The following is a 24783-nucleotide window of genomic DNA, read 5'->3' as shown; positions in this document are numbered from 1 at the left end:
CACCCAGACATGCTAAAAGAATGGGGTTTAACTAACTTGGAATCTTCTACTAAGTTGATGAACACATTAATTAAATATGCGGAAATAGATCGTTTGCAATTGTTGAAAGACATGGAAAGTATCAATGAGGAACTGACTAAATTTGAACCTAATGAATTAATATCTAAATTAAAAAAGGAAATTCAGGAACGCCTCAAAGTACACGAGGATAAAATAAAAACAAGAAAAGCATGGAAATTTGCACGTGATAATATATATATATGAGGTTAGGGTGTATAAATACCCTGCCCCTTATATATAATTTTTTGAACATTTTCAGGACACAGAGACCCAGCCCCTGTGCCCTGTAATGGTGGCTGCAACATTTCTTTTGATGTTACGGCCCGACAGTCAGACAGCGCCCTCTCATGAAATAACATAAATAATTCCCCTTCCACAAGATGCTTGAGGGACTCCCGAGGGACCAAAAGTTGCTATATCTCTATTTTTTAACCTTAATTTTTCCAAACTACTAAACAGATTTACACCAAGGGTTTAGCTTTCTGACAAATTTGGGGCAATTTGTTCAGATGTTTTTGAAGTAGCCCTGTCTAAAATTCCCTGTGGAAACTTCATGGGAAATTCCTTTTTCTCATTCCCCGCTTAACAGATTACTCTGAGACTTTTCAAGAAGGAAGTGGAATGGATTGGTTTGTTTTTAATGTTTTGTGAAGATTTATCAGATGTCGCTAAAGTATTAGTAAAAGAAAAAAAGCTCTTCCTATGGAAAGTCTGAACTATAAGTACACCGTGGCAATATATATATATATATATCTTCAGCAGAAATTTACGGACTGTATTTTAGTACCTAAACTACGTGGCTACTGGGAAATTTCAGTATTTATATAGTTAAAACTTTTTAAAGAGAATTAAAGAGTTTTTTTAGATCTTTATTTTTAATACATATGTAAATTATTATGTATTTGGTTTTGTACATTAATTGGATTTTAATATTAGGATTTTAGATTTGTACATTATTTTGTAGCCACTTTCAGCTAATATGTAACATTTTACATTGATATTGTACTATATAGTCTGTCTTCCAGTTTTATATGTGTAAATACACAGATGTTTTGTATCTGCGAACTTTGCACTTTAAATTTGGCGCCTACCCATGAGTAACGCGTCATGTGATCAAGGTCCTGGTCGGGCCGAAACGCGTCATGGCGCCATGGGTTGCAGGGCAGAAAATTGAATAAATAAAAAAGCACACAGAAATTGGGTCCGCTTGTCTACCGAATCCGTGTTGGTCTATTGGATTTCTGGTGGATGGAGTACTGCAATATATATATATATATATATATATATATATCTGGAACACTCCAAACTTTCTCATCCAAGTAAGGCACTGACTCCGTGAAAATTAGTTGATTCCAAATAAGTTTATTCTCTCATTTAGGCTGCTTGACGCGTTTCGGCGGTAAGCACCCGCCTATATATATATATCTCAATCGCTAGAGCTGAAACGTCGTTATGGCGGCACAGCAAATAAACCGATAAAGAAACTGGAACTTTGGGTCCGTGTTTGAAAAGTGACTTCTATATCATCGGAGTGGAGTGATATATATATAGGTCAAGGCAGTATAGCCGTCGAAACGCGTCGAATCTTTATCTTTTGCAAAAATAAAAACTTTTTCCTGAAAGAGACCCCACGGAGTCAGTGCCTGCTTTGCACCGCCAAAACGTCAGGTTTGGACATTATATATATATATATATATATCTCGTGCATGGAGGTAATACTGTGTTCCAGCCTAACAAGGGGAGCATGCCATCCTAGAGAGAATTCCCCATCGGTTCGAAATTCAATGATCCTGCTAGCCCAACACACCTGCACTACAAAGTAACTGAAACTGTGCGGCCGTGTAAACCAGGTTAAGAGGTCTCCTAGAATGAGCACTTCAGACCCATGAAGAGAACCCCCAAACACTTTTATTCTAACAATACCTGTGCAAGTTTGAACTTTGATGGATTGTGACAGCAGGGGGCTTGCAAGAATGGTTAGTGCTTTACTGTATCCACTCTGTACAGCACAGAACATTCTGCAATGAGTAGCACACCGTACTGTGTGCTCAGACGAAGCATTATGAAGACCAACGCTTGGCGGTCACAATTCATGTCAGCAGTCTACCAACCCCCAAAGAATATTCGGATGAACTGCTGCCAATGTATATACCTGGATACAAAAGAGTTACCACCAGGTAACCATATGTGCAATAGGTTGATCTTTCTTTTGTGCAACTCAGTGTCAACCCTTTTGACATCCACCATATTACATCATGGACACATGTCAAGAAAGGACTATTCTAAAGTAAATATGTTCACGGAGAGACATGGTTATTATCATAGTAGCTACTTTTGTCTCTGGGGGTATAGCGTTTTTTTCTGGATGGTGATCTATAGCGCCTTGACACCTTTGGGTATCTGCTCCGCTTTATAAATTGAAATAAAATAAAGTATTATTGCAGGTTATTTCTTAAATCCAGCAACTAAATAAGCTGCCAGAATCACTCTGGACTTCAAAGCTGTCTAATGTTATTGTTATGGGACTCTTATATAGCGCACAACTCAACCGGGGACATCCCAGGCGCTCTGATGGAAACAGCCTGTGGAAGTGACTACTCCAGGGCAGTATGTCTTTGTGATTCTGTCTACATCATTGGTGCCTCTGCTGCCACTTGCTTCAAAATTACCTACACGCAATCCACATTTTTCATTTTTCACATCTTTTACTTTCCCAAGTTGGACATGTCTGACACTGCTGGGACAGGCCAAGACCATGGGATGTGCATGTTGATGGCTTTGAACTTGTGGGTCTTCTCTTTGCCTTTCCACTGATGGCTCTGGGTCACCCAACAAGGTTGTGTCCCAATGGCAGCTGGACATTTACCTGGTTGCTTTATCTTCCCCAGTGGAGGGGTTACCTAACTGTGAACCAGGAGAAAGGGGCTTGATAGTGGATATAGCCCCACCCCTTGTAACCCCCATTCTGAATCAGTCATTTAGCCTCATGAGCGCCTTTTAGAGTATCCCAAAAACAGCATTATCCATTATTCCACCTGCATCAATGTCCAGGGCAGCTATGCTTAATTTAAAACGTGTGCCAAATGCATTCCAAACATCTTGACAGCAATCCACCACCTTGGACTTAACGAGCATGAGTGCCACATACCTCAATGTTCTTTGAACCTTTCAATGCTTAATTTAAAACGTGTGCCAAATGCATTCCAAACATCTTGATAGCAATCCACCACCTTGGACTTAACGAGCATGAGTGCCACATACCTCAATGTTCTTTGAACCTTTCAATGAATAAATAACCCAGTTGGGGTTATGTTATGTTATGTGTATTTGTGGAGCTTACTATCAACCAGGAGGGTATCCTGGTGCCAGTGCTTAGTTTGTTTAAAAAAAATGTACCAGGGTTCTCGTTAGGAGGCCACTTCAGTTTGCATAAGCTATTGCCACTCCCAATGACCGCACCACTACTACTAACCATCACACTCCTACAAGTGTGACAATTTAGACTACTCCAGGCCCTCAAAGCTATAAGAATGATTGGACGGCAGGTATAAGTAACTTTAAATGCATATTGAATTCATAACTACTGTTGTTGTGCCCATCTCTAAATTAGACAGACATCAGCACCATGTGGCAAACTGTCATAAGTGCAGGTGTTGACAAATAAGTGCCGGTACCGAGCACCAGAAACTACTAACTCAAATTAAACATGGCCTGGTGCTGGTTCAGGTAAAAGAACAAGTGTTTATCTCTAGTACTGGCCTGACATCTTCTGCACAGATTTTTAAATGGTCACCAGAAATGTGTTTGACAACCTGAGTGCCTTCCATCCATCCATCCATCCATCCACTCAGCGAAGGAGGCTTAGCACCAGGCACTTGCTGCCAGGTTCTTGTGGTCCGTTCTCTCTCCTGCAGGTTACCAAACATCCTGCGTTTTTTTTACTCTTATTTCTATTCTAACCTGCGTTTTACAAGTAGTATCATGGAGCTCTATGACAGAATGATATGGAAACAATGGACAGTTTTCAGAGGTTTCCCTCGGCGCTGGAAAAAACGCTGAAGGGAAACTTTTGCAAATGTCCCTTTAAAACAAACAAGCAACCGATTGCCTCAGTGATGCTTCTATGTCTCCTTTCCCCCTACAAGAATCTATTTCCTTCATATTAGCAAAGAATGTAAGCCATATGGCATGCTTTAGCGTGAGGATACAGCTGCTGCAGATTGTTCGAACAGAAAGGAAGCAGACTCAGGTCCACGCCTTGCTTATTTTTTCACTTTCAAGAGCAATGGGAAGGTCCCATTTGTCAGATCTACAATTATTGGTCATTCATGGATAGGGCGCGCTGTGACACACACATTCCCACTGCTATTTCAAGCTCAAAGTGAGCAAGGAGTATTTTAAGCATGGGATTGTTACCGCCACATCCGGTGTACACCTTCTGTGCAAATCTGCCCTCAGGAGTTGCCCATGCCCCATAACTAAATAAATAAACAAACATCATCTGGCAGCCATTGTTTGGGCATTCCAAACCATGGGGGCCAGAGGTTAGCCTAGCACTGTTGGAAAAATTCATCATCATGGAATCTGCCTTCATGACTTCCTGCTAATGCACACAAAGCGAGGCAAAGAGTAGGCGCTTGCAGTAGTTTAATAGAGAGTTCATCCTTCTAATATTATTTGAAACAAGGACACCCCATCATTTAGATAATATAAATAGACTACATGTGTAACCTTGCTTTATCCTCCTCAAAGGTCGGTATCAGAAGGGATCTACCGGATGGCTAAGAATGTAATAATAAAAGAACATTCCGATTTAGAGTTGATGAATGCACACCCTGTACTCATAAATTGCTAATTAGTAATGATTATTCTGCAGCATATGTAGAAAGAGGAAAACGCCTCAGATGATTGTTTATGTGCCAGACTGTGTCCCTTCTTTCACAAAATAATCCTGGCTGCAAATCTGGCACTCTTGCACCATGGTAGAAGGATGCCTGTGTTGGTGCTTGGCAACTACAAGTGCGTCGGCAGAGAGAGAGAGCAGGAATGTGCTATATCTTAATAGATATGGCACTTTCCTGCCCTCTACATTTGACGCAGCACAGCAAGTTGTCTTGCACCAAACATCAGTAAGCCTGCCCTAATGTTTCTTGCTGCTGAGCAACTTCTTGCCGCAGCAGAGCTGGTGTTTTGACTACGACTGCAAGTCCCCTATTTGTTTTTGCAACAAACTACCCCAGGGGGAAAAATAAGGCAATTTATTTAATGGTGAGCTGAAATATTTTGTCTCCAAGAAGCCTTTGTCAAGGTGACTTTGATGTATATATTATGGATAACTAGTTAATGTGGCCCAATATTGCCTTTGAGTGATGCTGGTAACATCATAGACCACATGACCGAAGGCTGTGTTATTTGTAACAGTCACAGGAACCTTTACATGACAATACTTGAACACAGAACACAGGTAACTTGCTAGTTTTTTCATGTTGCATATTTTGGGGGTATTTGGTTGAAATAGCTATTTTTTTTTAATGCATCTGATAATGGACACTGGTTGGAATTAGAATGTTCAGACCCTGTTTACCTTTCATGAATAAATGCTTGATAAAACAATGGACAATGGTGAGGGACAAGGTGTAATATGCCATTTTTCCCGGAAGAGACTCAATGTTGAAGCAAGGGGGTCGCAGGCCTCCGACTAGTGGTTGGATAGTAAAAAGCAGCCAGAATTTGGGTTGCGTGACCTCCTAATGCTCCTGGGTCCTAGTGCCCTTGCACCCATTCCACTATTAATAGTCAAGCCCCTGGAGGAACTTCCTTCACTTCTCTACCTACCAAGGATCAACACCTGAAACATCCTTCCTGTTGGGGGAAGTGTGGGTGGGGTGGGCTACCTTTTTCACCTGATGGCCTGTGTTGGAACTTGGGTGCCTGCTTTTGCAAATGAAATGCTTGCATTTCAAATGTGAAATGCAAGTAATTATTAATATTATCCTGGTCGTACTGGGTGCCAGGCAGCTGGTGACTTGGAATAACAAGGCAACCCTGGGGGTCGAGGCTGTGGTCCTCTTCAGCCTCCATTAGCTCTACAACTTGTTTCAGGTTTAGAAGATACCAGAAACATACACACTTCTAACATCTCATCTCACGGTTTGCAGCTGTCCCCAAAATGAAAAGAATACAATCACACTGCAGAAGGCTTGAAATCACATAACAAGTAACACTACTTAAAATGTTAGTGTGGCAGAGATGGAGCACTTTAGAGCACTGCTGGATGTTCCCACAGTAAGACTTTTACCAATTAACTAAAACGTCACAGGCTCGTAACTTTTCAAAAAGACACCTGAAGTATCCTTCTTCTGGTGCTTGTTGGATTTCTTGGATCAAAGGGTTACTCTAGGTCCCTAACTGCCTCAATAACTGAAATAAAGCTTCACACTAGGGAATAATTTTTTGTTTGATTTCAGATCCTTTGGCATTGAGCTACCAGAGTTAATCTGGTTAACGAAATGTTTCTTAAATGGTGGAAAAGTGGGACCAAACAGACAAAGCTGCGTTTATGGACCAGTTACATACAGTTCAAGTGTGTTTGTGTACACAAAGAGGTTTGGAGATTGGCATAGAGTGTAAAACCAATCATTTTTGTGAAAGGCCAACAATCTTTATAAATTCTCCTCTTCTCACCATACTTATATTCACCCTCACCCACACGACTTCTTGAAAATGGCAATAACAGGCGGCCCTCTGTGAGAGCAAGGCGAGAGGGAAGACCGCTGCGATCGAACAAGAATGAGAAATCCATGACCATGCAGGGCTCCAGAGGCTCCATACCAGCCTTCCAGTGATGGGTTTGACCCTTGACGAGGAACCTTCACTAGCTGGAAAAGGGAAGGAGCCGTGCCCAATATAGTGCACCAAACTTGAGCATCACCACTCCAAGGTCGGTTTACTAGTAAAGGATGCCATACTAACCTAATCCAGACAGCCACATGGAAAATGCATCTGCAAGGATATTTTGAAGGAAACAGATGGAAAATGAAGTGATTCCTCTGGATGCAGTGTAAGATTTACATTATCCTCCCCGAACTTCCATGTAGTCCCCGATGTTTATACAATTTATCACTACTTCCTTTGACAGCCAGATTAGGAAGCCCGCATGAGCACATGTTCTTGTTGACACGGCTGGGGAGCCTCTCCTTTAAAGGGCAATGTAACTGTATGGAGGGAAACAGCACAGGCAGGCTGGGGCAGACAGAGCTGAAAGTGCCTGCTAAAACTTTGAACGTTACTCAGGGTCCCTTCCCATTTGATGAAGCAGTTATGCACAATGCACAGGATCTCAGCCCTCATTTTATCTTGGCTTTTAGCTGAACGGAGACTGTGGCTACCTAGCCTAGAGAACGGAACTGATGGTCTTGTATGAAAACAAATCTTCACTTTCTCATTAAGGGGATATCATGAATGTGATATAATTGTAGTTCAATATTAGTGACCTCAAAGGAGCGTCTGGCAACCGAACATGGTCTTTGTGCTCTTCCTCTGCCTTGATGAACTGTTGGGCCTGCTCTGGAAGGAGACAGACATGGTTTTATGGTCGCTAAACAATCTATCATCAGATATAGCTTGACATCCCTTCAGACCTTTTCTGGTCAGACAGTGACTAGGAAGGGTGAAGGATGCTACTCTGTGGAAAGCTACCTTGAGCTGCGCAAATAATGCAAACAGCATCCACACTTGGCATCCTCTTCACCTTCCTTAGCAGTTCCTTCAGTAAAACTGTTCAGTAGCTGTTTGGGCATAAAGAGAAAGCAGCTGGGTTGGTGGGTATGTGCATCTAATACATAACACCGGGTGTTGATCTTTCTTTTAAGGAGGTAGTTGCAGTAGCGGCCCGTGGTGGGAGTGCTGCTGGGTGCTGACGTGGGGCGGGGGAGGGTGGGGGTTAGTAAACTACGGATTACGGCCGATTAGAGGTAAGCAAACATATAAATAAATGAAACGAATTTTGTTGGGCGCGCTGCATCGCATTCCATCAAGGAACTCCTCATGACCAAAGTACTTTTCTTCTATGTAGCTTCATATTTAGTTTTACTCAAAGTATGGTTTACTTATTTGCAATAGTAGACCTTTTTGTCACCATTTCGCAAACTTTACGCTTTGTCAACAATTTTGAAAAACACGTTTTTAATTTGAACGTTGAGAATGATAACTACAGCCAAAACAATTCCTTATTCGAAATTAAGTTGTTTTGCTTCATAAAGATATAAGCGATCATAGAGTTGGAACTACAACTCCCAGAATCTCACGCGAAAGATGGCATGATAAACACGCATTCTATTATCACGAGATCACGCAATTGCACATTCATTGGAATAACGAGTGAGCGTCCGACGGAGTGATTTTTGTTGATGTATCTTCGAAAAATTGAGGTAAGTGATCTGCGGTCTCATAACATATTTGTATTTCCTTGCATAATTAAGGACTGCCGTCCCTGGCATCCATTCAGGCCTTCGGATATAGCATAGCGCTAATTGTTACACAGTGTCGGGCTCATTAACACAAGGCTGTTGTTTGAAAATGGAAGTAGGACTGTTCTAACGATACTCCCGTTCAGAATCAAGAACTATGCTGGGTGGCTCAGATGCAGCGATAATGCAAAGCGCAGCGCCCCTAGAACCGTCGGCCTAAAAATTGTAACTTGGTGTTTTCCAATAGGAGCAACTACTCTAATTTGGCTCAAGGGAAAGTGATTTTAGTTGGCGCATTGCAGCGTTTTTTTAAAGTTATTAAAGAGACAGCAACAAGAAAAAATCCTTCTGTCTAAATATTAGTCCTCTCCATTTTAGGAATTTGTTTCCAATCCAAACAGTGGAGGAAGATTCCTCCACTGTTTGGATTGGAAACAAATTGTCCCGCGAACTGGTGACAAAAAGGTCTACTATTGCAAATGAGTAAACCATACTTTGAGTCAAACTAAATATGAAACTACATAGAAGAAAAGTAAGTTGGTCATGAGGAGTTCCTTGATGGAATGCGATGCAGCGCGCCCAACAAAATTTGTTTCATTTATTTATATGTTTGCTTACCTCTAATTGGGCGTAATCTGTAGTTTACTACCCCCCACCCTCCCCCGCCCCACATCAACACCGAGCAGCACTCCCACCACGGGCCGCTACTGCAACTACCTCCTTAAAAGAAAGATCAACACCCGGTGTTATGTATTAGATGCACATACCCACCAACCCAGCTGCTTTCTCTTTATGCCCAAACAGCTACTGAACAGTTTTACTGAAGGAACTGCTAAGGAAGGCGAAGAGGATGCCAAGTGTGGATGCTGTTTGCATAATCTGCGCAGCTCAAGGTAGCTTACCACAGAGTAGTATCCTTCCACCCTTCCTAGTCACTGTCTGACCAGAAAGGTCTGAAGGGATGTCAAGCTATATCTGATGATAGATTTTTTAGCGACCATAGAACCATGTCTGTGTCTCCTTCCATAGCAGGCCCAACAGTTCATCAAGGCAGAGGAAGAGCACAAAGACCATGTTCGGTTGCCAGACGCTCCTTTGAGGTCACTAATATTGAACTACAATTATATCACATTCATGATATCCCCTTAATGAGAAAGTGAAAATTTGTTTTCATACAAGACCATCAGTTCCGTTGTCTAGGCTAGGTAGCCACACTCTCCGTTCAGCTAAAAGCCAAGATAAAATGATGGCTGAGATCCTGTACATTGTGCATAACTGCTTCATCAAATGGGAAGGGACACTGAGTAACGGCAGTTGGGTAGCCTACAGGGCTACAGTCACTCTTTGGCTCATGGATAATGGCTCAGCCATTGGAAAAACTTAAGTGGCTGAATTCCTCAATTTTACTAATTGTTTTTTTCCTCACAAAACGTTTTACATCCTTCAATTTGGTATACTGAAATTTTGCTTTTTCAAGTAAATCATATACCAGCACATTTAGATCTCAGGCTACATTTGCCATTATTTCTGGGAGGTAATATTGTACCTGGAATCAATGGGGTGTAGGTATTACTGGTGGACTAGAAGTTATCCTGTTATAGGTATATATGAAATTTGAAATAGCAAGCCGAAGTTGGGATTATCAACCTAATATCCACATATTTTCCTAAATTCCAGACTTTTTTCTGGCCACAGATCAATGAGATTTAAGCAGGTGGACATGTGGCTGGAATTAACACCAAACTTGTAATTTCAGCTTCAGTCAAAAACAGAAGTTTTGTATGTCACAGAAATTCACAAAAACTCACAAAAAATCCTAAAGGCCAATATATCTGTTTAAATGTGAGTGCCTAGCGAGGTAGAGACCTTAAAACTAGTTAGGTTACTGTAGTAATTGTGACAATAACACAAGCCTTACCTTAGTTGGTTTCTTCTGGACCACCTGCTGCGGCTAAAATGGAGAAAAAAGAAATGGGTTAGAATGTTGCTAATAAGTTCATTTCAACTTGTATACGTGTATAAAATGTATAAATCAGAAACACTAGTGTCAATATAAATGCACTGTAATTTCACATGTGACAGTCCCTGCAGTGCTGAAAGGCAGCACGACCCTGACTCAGGGGTTCTGTGACTGCTTAGAAAATTAAATAATATTAATAAATTTTTAAGGTGTACGTAAATAAATAAAGAAGCAACATGTAAAACTGAATTCCTTAAAACATTCAGCAAATGTAAACCAATTTTAAAATGCAGGCTTAAATTAGGTTGGAATCCTTTGATTAATTCGTGGGAGCAGTGCAGTGCATCAAACAGAACATAGTATAAACAAAGGGTGGCCTTTGCTCCAATCTTCCCCCAATAAAATTAAAATGCTGACTTTTTTTATATTTGTTGATGAATTAAATTAAATATTTCAACATTCGCGTACTGGCTTGACAAATGCTTGTTTCCGTATTTTTGTGTATTGTTTTCCAGTCCAAATCATTGAAATTGCTTGGCCTGGGTCCCTGGATTCCAATAAATACTAAGTGGGGGACACCCGATTCTAGTAATGATTACGTAGGGATCACAGAATACAAAAAGTTAAGAATCGCTGCTTAAAGGTCTTTAATACACTGGTGTCAGTAGTCCCTAAAGGGTTGTTTTAAGTCTGCTGCCTTCTTAGTAGGTGCAAAAAGAGCTTGTGGTTCAGAAGCCCATATCCCACAGGACAATATCGGTAATGTGACGGGTGATCTTATAAGCAACTTAGGAAGCATCTGCATCACACTAGCCTCCTCCTTTAAGTTACACTACCTGCTGAATAATATATATTGGACAGATAGCAATGTATGAACATTTCAAAATAGTTTTAGAAATACCACTGCATTTAAAGTACATATTTCATTGCTGCGAATCCTTTGATATTGACCTAGTTGGTTGTTGCTTCCTAAATCTTTGACGGATATGATTTGTCTATTGATAATTTGCTCCTGCTAGACTTTTTCTTGTTAGAGCATTCTTATTGACATGAATAGCACACAGCACAAACTGTATCTTTACCACCTGTTTGAATATTAGGTGTTATCAAAGACAGAACATCGAATAATTTATTTGCAAGCGAAAAACAAATGCTGCTCCTCGTTTGTCTCCAGAAATTCACCTATGAGAGCCGACTGAAAAACCTTGTTGGCATGTGTTGAGTTCTTGTCTGAGAACCATACATGTTACACTCAAGACCTTCTACAACCCAGAACCCCCCATTTAAGATATAAAATATCTCTGGAATGCGCTATATGATCATCTGTAGATAGAAGAGTGTCAATGCCACACTTCAGAACTCTGTTCTAGAAGCATTCTGCATCATCAAAGTTCACTTTCCTCCTTCAAGTTAATTGTATAGAATGAAGTGTCCACATGGACTAAAGTTTTCAGTACCTAGAGATCGCTACATCGGTAAAGAGCACTTAGAAAAAAGATCATAGAACACTTGACATAGAACATAGGTTATGTAACAACTCTTGATATTAAATATTATAGTACTTAAAAACACCATATAGCACACCATGGGATGTCTTAACCTGAGCAAGAAGCGAAACCAATATTGTCTGTTACTGGTGGGGCAAGCGGCTTCTTATCCACCAGCATCATAGATCCCGCTTTACATGTACCCCCTAGGCGGCATTGGTTGCTAAACCCAGCCAATATAAAGCAGCATCCTCAGCATCTTCTCTCCTACAGAGGTACATCAAGCACTTGGGTAACAATGAGCGAAAGACAAAGAGAACATGCCAATGCATGTAAAGCTCTGGTGAAGTTAGTAAAAAATAGGCATGTTGGAAGCAAATTTACAACAAATGGGAACACAAAGAGCACAGCAAGAAGAGGGGCGTGAATTTGGTTATGCAGCGTAGAATGTGAGAAGTGTGTAGTGGTATCGTTATGTTCTAGAGACAAGCTTATTCTTTATAAATACCACATCGTTATTGGCAACCGATATGAAAGGGTCTGTTTAAGTGATTGATTACTTCTCTTATATGCAACTGCCAGGTCACACATTTTGGAACATTACTTTTATTTAACATTTTATGAGGATTAATATATTGACAGGTCACACATTTCCCAATCATTCTCTTCACATGTTGGAATGTTTCTGTGCACGACTGAGCCTTCTGCACACTGCACGATCTGCATACCAGAGCTGTGGTAAGTGACATCCTTGACTGGCTAGTAGCTTACAAATGAAACGTTATGCCCACTAGAATGTCTTTATGTTGTCGTTTGGAAACATTCGTTGACTTCTGGCCATTGTATGCAGATCAAACTCTAAATTTAACTTCTGTTGGCACTCTCAAGATACTGAATTTCTGTCACTTGCCATTTTACTGCCTTTGAGTTCATGTGCCTTACCTCAATAGACGGCTTTTACTCTCTGCCCCCTGCCCAAAGGCCATGTACAAGTTTCATCGCCCCAGTGCTCTTTGAACTTCCTAAATACTCTCATGTGCGGAAGGCCTTTTGCTTCTGAAGGTCCTGCTTATGCGCATGCAAGGGTGGCATCCTGCCAACGCAGCGATGAGACTATAGACCAGCTTACTCATTATTCTGGCCATGTTCTGAGAAGAAGGTTTAGCAGGCTTCGCTCTAAGCAGCCCAGACCATGTTGCATCCTCCAGTTCTTTCCATGCTTAAACCCTATGCATTTCCAAAAAGCCATTCAGCTCTTACGGCGGACAAACGCGCCCTTCTCCTAGTTCTGTCAACTTCAATACTACATGCAACATCATTTGAAAGAGAACATAAGAACTGTGTGCCATAGGCTAGGGTACCACAGCATAAAAGAGCCCCCTGGAGTCAACAGGAGGCACCATTACATCAGAGCAGATCATTTAACCAAGAGATCCCCCATTATAGGCCGACCTATTACTTACACACTCTTCTAAACAGAAAAGACAGCTAGGCCAGGGAAGCGGGGGACTCCTATTGTGCCAACCCCGCCACACTAATGATACATGCCCAACACTAATACTAACTGACACCATCATGCCTCTTGTAAATTAATTTCCTTTGCCAATGAACACTGCCAAACATAATTACACATTCTTTTACTTGGAAAACAGAAAAGGTGGACAGCCCACAATATATGTCCGCATAACTTAATTGATCGAATTTTAAGAGATTTCTTTGCCCTGTTGACTAGTTTATTCAGTTCGATAGAAGGTCAGTGGGTGGCATAGTTTTTTTCATTAGTAGGAATAAAATGACAAGAGTAAGTAAAGTGAGTGGGCAGACTCCACTAGGGAAACACATAGGAGCTGTCCATGTCCCATCCTTATGACATAACAGCGCGCAGCCTTTTGATGACAACTTAGCCAAGTGTATGCCTGACCCAATTCTCAAATATTTATTTGAAGGAATACTTTTGGGTCCGATAAGAAGTTCTCTTATACACTTCTTCCTTTCCTTACACACTTGTGCAAACTGTAGCACAAGTTCCAATTGGCGAGTCAAGGCGTGCTCAGAACAGCGTTGCACACTACTCAGCGTGCCAGTGCGGCATTTTTGTCCAGTTCTAGGACATCCATGTATCTTTCAGCCAACAATAAAGGAACAAACCATTAGACTGTTCTTCTCTTCCTGTGTCGTCAGGAAGCAGACACTTGTATTATTCGAAAGTCCACCATCCAATTACTTCACTCCATTGAAAAGAGCAGGGGGCTTCTACCTGCCCCTACAGAGAATAAGCCTCCGTATTGATTTAGTTCAACCTAAATCAGCAATTGATGCTTCCAAGTGAGAACAGACTTTTGGTGGGTAAACAGTTTCCCAGTTTTAACCAACGAAGGAGAGGAACCATCAGAATAGAAAGTGATTTGAACAGGATCATATAATTTTGTCAACTGGGGTAGTCAGGATTAACTAGGAGGATAATTAATTTAAATGAGCAACTTCAGTTTGAACCATTTATGCTATGGACAATATGGAATGAAACAGATGTGATGACTAGTTGCATCACGAACAACATTGTGCAAGAGAAAAAAAAGCAAAGCAAAATGATTTATTTATATTTGCACATACTGATCATGGGGACGAGACTACACTAACTGAAGTTACCTCTTTCCTAACGCATCCTTCACATTTAGAAAGTGGAGCCAAGTTAATTTAATGAGTTGCTCAGCAAAGTAAAACATTAAATAATCAGATTTCCTAGTACCAGAGTGGGAAACTCGCCCACTACACTGCGTCTCGTATTAATGCACCGCAGCCCCGGCGTGGTTCGTGGCCAAGCGTGGTGCATTCATGGAGCGCAGCCGAGCCGCGACTCAATGAAAACCTCCTGAAAGGCCAGCCAGTGCCAACTAGGCGAGCTTTCCATGAATTAGCTCCCGACACTTCAATGATGTGGGAAGCACAATGCCTGAACCGGGGCCAGCGCTGGCTGCCGGCCTAGTATGTGTCAGTGCGCTCCTGCCAGCTGCCCTTCCACACAGAGGCCTCTGCTCGTAGGACCACCAGACGGCGGACCCCTCAACGCAAGTCTTGGCACTGGACGGGCACTGGCGCTGCCTGTGCGCGTTCCTGGCAGCCGCGCTGCGCCCTGGAAACACTTTCATTCACTTAGGGTGAGCTGTGTTTACAGATGACTTTATGTCAGAAACTGGGGAAAGCAACTTTTCAACTCGAGGCAACTTTCAGACCCCTACAGATTCATATTTATTTTCAGAAAGTGTACAGTCAGTAAATTTAAAGGGCCATTTCTATAAAGTACTTTGAAATATCCTGTCCAAGTCCGCTTCCAGGCGTTCCTTCCGAGTTTCTATTCACAGGGGATATAGCAAGAAGTAATGTTCTGCAATAACAAAGGATTCCTCTGGCATCAGGGCATCTTGGGATAACAGGAAGCAGCAGGTCTTGCCACCTTGCATCCCTACATACATATACGCTATCATTTCATCGTGAATAATCTCTTTCCCCTACATTACTTCCAATCACAGAATACACTGCTAGCTGCTTTGTTCAGTGTCACCAAATTATCAATCGCAAATTATTCATCGTACATTCTATGAATCTACAGGTTGTATAGGAAATAAAGAAACAAACCAAGTGGCTTGATTCCATGGCCCTGCAAACACACCAACCCACAAGTTCTTATTTGGCATTTGCAACAGTTTCAGAAAGAGCCTAAAAACAGGGGCTAAGACAACACAAAAAAAGAATAATATATGCAATGCCATAAAAAATAAATCTAAAAATAATGTACCCTAAGCTCCATCAAAGGTCATGTCAAGGAAATTTGAGGTACAGAGCTCAAGACCTTGTGTTCCACGTTCCACAGTAAAAAAAATCAGCCCTTGCCTCTCAAAATGTATCTGCAGAAGACATAACCCTGGGGCTTTGGAGAGAATCTCCCACCTTAAATGTCCCAAGCAGTTCATTTTTAGGGGGATATTTACTTGGAAGAGGGCCACAAAGCCTCTTTTAAGTACTGCATCCTAGAAAAGCCCAAGGACTTTCCAATCATAAACTGATCATTTGTCCTAAAGACATTTTAGGTTTTTTTTTTCATAATAAAGGACACATATAACCGAGTATTTTACCGACCGATAAAATTCAACTTCAGGAAAACCGTATTTCTCTAAATGTAAATTCTGCCATCCCGCCAACGACAGCATCCTGTGCGTTCGGATCAGAGGGCGCTTTCTTTGACAGTGGTGGTCCAGTGGTCCTTTGTCAAGCTCTCGGCATGTTATTGACGGGACCCCAGCTCACCCCCTTCCTCTGCTCACTGAGATTATTCCAGTTCATTGTGTTACAAAGACCTCAGTAGGGCCTAAATGACAGAGGACCAGACTTCTTGGAAAATCTCTAGGGACTGCCATTTATGCGTTGAGCCTGCCGATAGGGTGGGAAGAGAAATTTGGAAGGCAAAAATATATAAATAGCAAAACTTGTCTCAGCTGAAACTGCACTGTCACGCTGCGGTACAGCAGAAATGTGATAAGGGTCGGTACTCCTCGTGTAGAAGTGGCTTAGCTGTGAATCTTTTTAACATTATATATATTATATATATATATATATATATATATATATATATATATATATATATATATATATATATATATATATATATATATATATATATATATATATATATATATATATATATATATATATATATATATATATATATGCTCCTTCTCCACGGCTCGTTTGCGGGGGAACCTCCCGTAGTCTGGTGGCGCGTTTGCACTGGCAGAGCCCCGCCAGTCATTCGATTTCCAATAGTATCCAAGTTTAAACGCACGCTCAGAAGCAAGATGGTACACAGTGTCGCTTTATTGCTGTAACTGTTACAGCAATAAAGCGACACTGTGTACCATCTTGCTTCTGAGCGTGCGTTTAAACTTGGATACTATTGGAGATGTTATAATATATATATATATATATATATATATATATATATATATATATATATATATATATTATAACAACGTGTAAGCAGTATTTTGTTTGTGGTCACCACACATGATGTCCAATCACGGGGGTAGCCCCATTTGAAATGTGGGGCTGGTTTTCTTTGCATGTTACCAGCGAGCAAGGCGTCGGAGAACGCCGAAACGCGTATGGTTCTGAAGGGCACGGCAATGCACGATTAAAATATTTACAAAAAATAAATTTCCAGCGGCTGCTGAGGAAAAAGTAACAGAGTCCGTCTCTCTTTCTCATTGTGGTGAGCGCCGTGTGGAGAGTGGCGAGGAGAGTGGTTCCAGGATATATATATATATATATATATATATATATATATATATATATATATATATATATATATATTTTATTTTTTTATTATGGTTTGCCCAAGAATGGACTGTGTGTCTGTCCTCGGTAGAGCGCTCCACACTTGGAAGCAACAATTGAGTGTTTTACATTTTCAAACGTGGTATATGTAAGCTGTTGCATGTATATCAACATCTTATAGTTAGGGGTGTGTTTAAAGTGCATAAGTTGCATAGCGATGCAAAATGGCAAGCAATGACTCAAAATACAAAACCAGAATTTGGTGCTATATTTTAGCACCTACAGTATTTTGGATAGGAGGACGTATTTCGCACACAAAAAAGTGCAAAAACCACAAGTGCTGTAAACAGTGGTCACTCGCATTCTGGTATTGCGCTGTTCTTATGCCTGCAGCCTAAATTGTTCTGAAAACGGCGTTTGGCATGATGTGGAAGAATAACCTCGGGAAAATCACGCCACACTAAATTGTTGGAATTACACAAGCTTATGCCCGTGTAATGGAAATTTTACTCAGGCCTACATTTCATGCGCATCATTTTCACATTTACATTCAGAATAGCAAATCCTTCAGATGTGGGAGAGCATCAACATTTTAAACTGATCATAATGTGGGCATTGGGGATCATGTGCGTGTGTGACACATGGGTGCATGTACTTGAAGTTTGACCTTGTCTACCAATGCTCCCAATAATTACCCCTCTTACATTACAGATTTGTATCTGTAATATTTTACAGTAGTTTATTGAAGATACACCCTGAGCAGCAGTCTCCAACAGCTTGCTTTCTGCAACATCTGCTGGGCTCCCCTGATTCTCGGTAGTTTTATGAGTAAAGTTTTATGTGGTTGGTGTAGGGCTGTTAATATTCATATGACTGTGGGTGTTTGGTCACAACAACACTATACGCATGTCCTGACCTGGTTTAGGACGGACATTTGTTCTTTCTGTGTAGCCGGTTCTCTACGTTAATGTGTCCCTTATAAAATATCCCTCACATGGATGTAAGGCAGGGAACAGCCACCACATCATTGCATGGAAGCTTGCTATCAATTTGTATCCGCTGTATGTATAGAAGGTCAGTGTTTATGCAGACACTGCACTGTTGTCTTCTAGACTGTGCCCGATCTCTGTGTGAGGGAAGCTTGTGGTCCTGCTGCCAAGGCTGGGCTTGTTTTTGTATGAGAGAAGCACACATGGCTCCCACCCACCTGCTCTTCAACAAAGTTGTTATTATTCTGATGCGCATCAACACTTGTGAGGGAACCACACACCGCTCTCCCCGATGCCGCATTTGTTCTGCGTCTGCGAGGGAACAATGACCTTGCTGGGGCTGCACTGGAGCTGTTGTTCCTGTCTGCTGCAGGTCATACTGCACGGGTTCTATTTGAAAGGATGGCTGAGAAGTCTTTCTTCTTTACGAAATGCATATCAACACGCTCACCATGGTCAATGTTGAGGTTTTAGCATTCTGATTTGGGTAGTTCTATTTATAACTGGACATGCACAATTTCTAATTTTCTATAATGAGAATGAATGCTAAGGAACAATGCAAACAGGGCTGGATGATCTGATCACTCCACACATGGAGAGATTTTAAATCACAGCTACTCCTCTGCTCCACCCTGTAACTGACTTTTCCTCCACTTCCCATTCCTGCCCATGTCTCTTTTTTGCCGCCTCTGACCCTCAACTCTGACCATCCCCAATCTCCACCAATCCTTCCCCCTGTGGTCAAAACTTTGGATGAAATTGAAATGGGAGGTGGCAAGGGGGTTGGGGAGAGGGGGACCTCTGACAGAGACCAACATGTTTTGAGGGGGGAAAGGGTGCAAGTGGCAAAACCAGGTGCTTGCCCGCCTTCATTGGGCAATTCGTTGTGCGTGCGAGGAGCAACAACAGGTAATAGAAGAGGAAGGAGCCTGCCCATCTTTCCAAGTGGGAAAAGTTGTGTATGTGGTGGAGGACTTGGACCACAATGGTGCCTGCTCACCTGCGCCACGAAAGCAAATATTTTGTGGGGGAAGGTTGTGAGAGGGTAGAGGCCTGTCTTCTCGCATAGCACCAAGGTGTGTTTGGAGGCAGGCAAGGACAGAAGTCTCTCTTACCCGAGACCCCAGTGTTTGTGTTGGGTGGGGACTCCTTCATGGGACCAGAGGCGAAGTGCATTTCAGCAAGTTTATCAGGTGGCTGAAGGGTGCAGAGCCCTTTTTGGTTTTGGTTGTTCCCTATAGAGGAAGGGGATGAACCCCTTGAGGGGAAAGGATGAAGGCATGGGTAATTCTTTATAATCTTTCGGTGATCATTGCCCTTTCGTGCACTGCCCCATTTGTAACCCTAAAACCAATGTGCGGAACGCATATAATCAGACAGTGGGTGGGTGCAGAAGTTGTGGCTGCTTAGGAATACTTCACTGTCGACAGAGAGCGCATCACGAGATGCCATGTCCTACCTGGTAAAAGCCACCAGCAGTTTCAATCCCTAGAGTCAACAGACAAATTGAGAGTTTGGGAAATATCCCAGCAGAATGGCCAGTTTGCCTCAATTTCGTTTGTGGTAAACCACCCTCTCCTGTGAATAAAATCCCCTAGCGTGGATCCATTTGTTAAACCCGTTAATAGCAAAGTAAAATATCCAGGCACTAACAATGTAAATATCTGGCACAAATTAATATAAAAAGATAAACACAAGAAAAAGAAGATAATATAACAAAATATTATGATGACATATGCAATTTAATAATATTGATAAAAATTGATATAAACATGTTCAATCATATGAAGAAGATATACTAAAAATACAATAAAAAAGAGAGAGATTGGCATTCAATTTGTTAAACCCTCCATTGCACCCAAATTCGCGCAAAGTGTAAACAAAATACAGTGTACCAAGGAGTCGTAGATTATCCTCCGCGCAGCAGTCTTGAAAATATAGTGGGTTCGAAGGAATGAGACCATCTCCTTTCAAAATATGGCAGAACCAGGAAATGTGAGCAGTCTCTCTCCCTGACCACAGGGGGTGTGCTAGATTCAGCAACAGGTGCATGGGTGCATACTGCAGCAGATGTAGTGGCACCGGTGCCAAGGAGCACGAGGGTCCCTCTGAACCCCAGATATAGCCGCCTTTCATTACCTAAAGAGGGACAAGGGGCCCATTTCCTTTCTTGCCTTATGGCCGTGGCACCCTTGTTACACTAGTTGGGAAGACATTCATTCGCTATCCATATCAAATGTTGCGGGGCTGGACAGCTGTAAGAAGAGAATATTTATTTTCGGCTGCTCCTTCCATTTGCTTCTTGGGAGCACCGGTCTATCAACTGTCCTAGAGCCAATCATCGGGTAAGGGCCAGCTCAACGCCTTCACAGTAAGAATAGAGGGCATTAAGCGGAGAACATACATAAAGAGGAAGCACTGCAGAGGTCAAACCGAGACAAAAATATGGAAATCAGGCATTTTCTTCCGCCTACCCGGTGCAACTGACCCACGACCCCATGTGCAGCGAAAAAGACGCTCATTGCTTCCTATTAAAAGCGAGGGGGCTTGGGTGGATTTCGCGAAGCCTTCCTGTCGCCTCATCAGGAGACTCCACCGTGGCTTGGGAAAAGAGCAGCGTATGTCCCACAATGGGTGAGCACATCAATGCTCCAATGCCAAAGTCCTACATTCATAAAATCCCTACTCCTAAATTTCTGAGCACATGTGAACATTCCTTGAAGTATGTGTGTTTGAGGGCTAAAGACTTTTTCGCCTTGCTTAAAAAAGATTTAAAAAAAGGGGGGGGGGGGCAGAGACAGTCCTTCAATAGGCCATAACACTTCTCACACCTTCATACTTGGTCTGGAGCTCGCACTCTTTTTGGTGCAATTACTCACCCCCTCTATTTTCACTTCTTCCTCACTTTGGCCCCTCAAAGGGTTCTATTGTTTGGGCATTTTAGTCGTTCATGTCGAAGTGCATCACTTCTACATACATCAAATGCCAAAGCGATTTTTTGTTTCTATTTTGGCTTACATTTTTTGGGGCTGATCTATTCTTTGGTAGACTACGAAAGAGACAAACTAGAAAGGAACACGGCCAAATGGACCTGCAGAGACCCAATAACAATGCTGCCTTTGGGGGAGGGTGTAAATTTAAGAAGCTTTTCCTCCAATATCCCCAGAATGTCTAAATTCTGGGAATGTGCAGTGCTCAAATATATCTCTACAGTAATATGAGATGAAAGCTTTTGAGAAAGTGCTAGAATGAATCCTCACACAGTACTTAAGGTTGTCATTCCTTTCATGCCAGTGGAGAGACTTCAGGTATTTTACTCTGTATGGAAAATATATACTGAATCTCAAATATACCTAAATATACCTTTACACTTTGCTCTAGACGTAATCACCTTGGATGTTCCATCATTTGTTAATGATTCTTTGCCTTGTTGAACTACACTTGGCAGTTATGGCAACACTTGGCTTTTTTTTTAATGCACCAAGCATCTCCAAAATATAGAAAGACTCCTCCTTTCCATCCAGTTTAAATGAACCCAAAAGGTTTCTATTACATGTATATGGAAGCGCGATACATGGACACAGCCAGCAGAGGTGATGGTCTAACAGGGTATCCCTCTGGGTAATAGTCTTGGAATATGGGAGTAATATTTTCACAGATTTTACCCTCATTCACCTCTATATATGCACTGTCCTCCTGAAGATGGTCTGAAGAGTACTCTTGTTCCACTTGCTTCTCTTTATAAGGCACTGATGTTATCTTCAACATAAGGAAATATTCCTGCCTTCTCTCTCTTGCTCTCTTTAGTATATCCTTCCTAAGTAGTGACACAAGACTTCATAGCCTCTATAAAAGCATCCCCTTTGTCCTCTAAAATGTTATATTTTTCACCTTGAAAAATTGGGGATGTTTTTCCAACTCTAAAAAGGTGTTGGTAGCGTTTTTTGTGTCAACTGATTAAGGGGTCAATTATGACTTGGGCGGTTTTACCGCCAGCCTGCCATGGTGGCTGTCCAGAAACGCTGCCCACCATATCATTAGTTTTGGTAAGGCTGGTGGTGTGTGGGCAGCAGATTCTGCGTGGTAGCATGCTTCTGCTCTGCTAATGTACCGAAAGCCAATGCCAGCCATGCTACAGTGCATACAGCCAGTCGGGGGCACTGCTTCCTTGCATTAGGTTGTGCAAAAGAAGCAATGCGTGCACACAATCCAAAGGCATTAGACGGCAGAACATGAGTACTGGTCACATTTCCCAAGAGCACATTCACCCTCGAACCAGTTATTTGCCTCGTTAACCTGCCTTTCCGCTAAATCTCTCATGGCAGTGGTTCCGCCAGGAAAAGGGGGACAGAAAGGCTTGTCCTGATTGGGTCGACAGGAAGCTTGGTGGGACCTCCTCAATGGGCCTGACTTCGCCAGCGTAGCTGAAATGTCAGCGGTGGCAGCGGTCTTGTGGCGGTCTCACCGCACAGATTGTAATCAGGCAATCAGACCGCCGAAAACGTGATGACGGGACACATCCCTCATACAAAAAGCACATTCTTAAAGAAAAGGCATCCTTTTTCTGTTCAAAACTTGACCGGGCCAAAAATAGACCTAGAGAACTGTTCAACAATATTTGTAACCAAACATTCTCTGCCTCCTAAAACAGTCGGCCTCAACTGATAAATGCAAAGAAATTGCCAACTTCTTCTTTGAAAAAATTGCCAAAATTGATCAATTTTTCCTGTTAACTCAAATCCCTACCAACTCACAATATACTGCTGTTATCACATCAACAGCTCATACCTTATTTCCCTTATCCCCTAATACCAATTTACACTTGCCCACTACTAAACATACCTCTAATTACTCCTTACACTTACCTACTACCACACCTCCCCTTGACTACTCCCCACATTTACCCACCAACACATCCCTTGAAACCAACCACTCTTACAATCAACTTAAAAACAATGACCTTAAGCACATCATCGCTCCATCTTGAACCATATTCATCAACACCTCCTTTGCCACAGGCTGTGTCCCTATCTCCCTCCAACTCGGACAAATCCCCCCCACTATTAAAATCCTAATGCCGACCAAATGACTTAAACAATCTCCGCCCCATCTCCAACCTCCCCTTTCTTTCCAAAACCCTTGAAAAATGTGCCCTGCTCCAATTAGACACACACAGCGAAAATTTAAACTTACTGCATTCTTTACAATCAGGCTTTAGGAAAGGCTGCAGTACTGAAACTGCCATGCTAAACATTATAGATGACATTCACCACCCCCTTGATAATGGCGAGACCTGCCTACTTAACCTCCTTGATCTTTCCGCAGCGTTCAATACAGTTAATCACCCTGTTCTTCTCAATGTGCTCCGAGATAGTTTTGGCCTCGGTGGTCCTGTTCACAAATGGTTTGTCTCCTATCTCCAACACCGTACACAGCAAATCAAACTCCAAGACTGCCTTTATAAACCCAAACGGTCTCTCTAGGGGTCCCTCAGGGATTTATTCTCTCTCCCTCTCTCTTCAATCTTTTTATGGAACCCCTCACCCTCATTCTAAAACAAGCCAGGATCTATTACCACCTCTATGCCGACGACCCCTAACTCTACAATAGGATTAAATCCCACTTGGATGTCCTGCACCTTAACAACACCCTGGCAAAGGTCCAATCCTGGATCCAGTCAAATCATCTCAAACTCAACCGTAACAAAACGGAAATTATTCTCTTCTCCTCTAAAAAAATAACTCTCTTTCCATCCAAACCTGGATCTCCAACCTCAATGCTCTCAATTTTTCACTCTCCTTATCTAACTCAGTAAAATCTCTTGGAATTTCAATTGATAATAACCTAACTCTCAAAGGCTACATTAAAAATTTGGCTAAAGGAGCCCTTTTCACACAGGTCCACACAGCCCCACACAGGTCCACATAGCCCCACTCAAAATCTCTTCTCCTCTAAAAAAATAACTCTCTTTCCATCCAAACCTGGATCTCCAACCTCAATGCTCTCAATTGTTCACTCTCCTTATCTAACTCAGTAAAATCTCTTGGAATTTCAATTGATAATAACCTAACTCTCAAAGGCCTCTTTAAAAATTTGGCTAAAGGAGCCCTTTTCACTCAGGTCCACACAGCCCCACACAGGTCCACATAGCCCCACTCAAATCTGTGTTCAACCTTGCCGCCAAGCTCGTCACCAACAGCAAGCATTCCGACCACATTTCCCTAGTTCTCAAAACACTTAAATGGCTTCCCATCAAATATAGATCCACCTATAAGACTGCTTGCATTACACACAAAGCCCTCCATCAAAATACCCCTTTACCGCTCGAATAAACTCAGCAAAGCGGGCAGCTCACGGCTGATGAGACGTACCAACGCTATCCTCCTCGTCCCTCCCCTGCTAAAAAAGAAAAGCACACAATCTCGCTCCTTTTCTGGTAATGCCCCAAACTTCTGGAATGCCCTCCCCAAAGACCTGCGATGTAACCCTTC

General features: G+C 42.0%; 1 protein-coding gene across 1 annotated transcript in view; it reads right to left on the bottom strand.

Moving 5' to 3' along the window:
• HMGA2 (high mobility group AT-hook 2) overlaps positions 1 to 24783 on the bottom strand; it is a 290944-nt gene that overhangs the window by 60329 nt on the left and 205832 nt on the right. The window contains exon 4 of the mRNA XM_086919034.1: positions 10447 to 10479. Within this exon, the coding sequence (XP_086775160.1) occupies positions 10447 to 10479 (33 nt within the window). The remainder of the gene's footprint in view (positions 1 to 10446; positions 10480 to 24783) is intronic.

Source organism: Lissotriton vulgaris, chromosome 1_1, assembly GCF_964263255.1.
Source record: "Lissotriton vulgaris chromosome 1_1, aLisVul1.2, whole genome shotgun sequence".
Classification (NCBI taxonomy): Eukaryota; Metazoa; Chordata; class Amphibia; order Caudata; family Salamandridae; genus Lissotriton; species Lissotriton vulgaris.
Note: the sequence above shows the minus strand (reverse complement) of the source record. Positions and strands in the feature narration are given on the sequence as shown.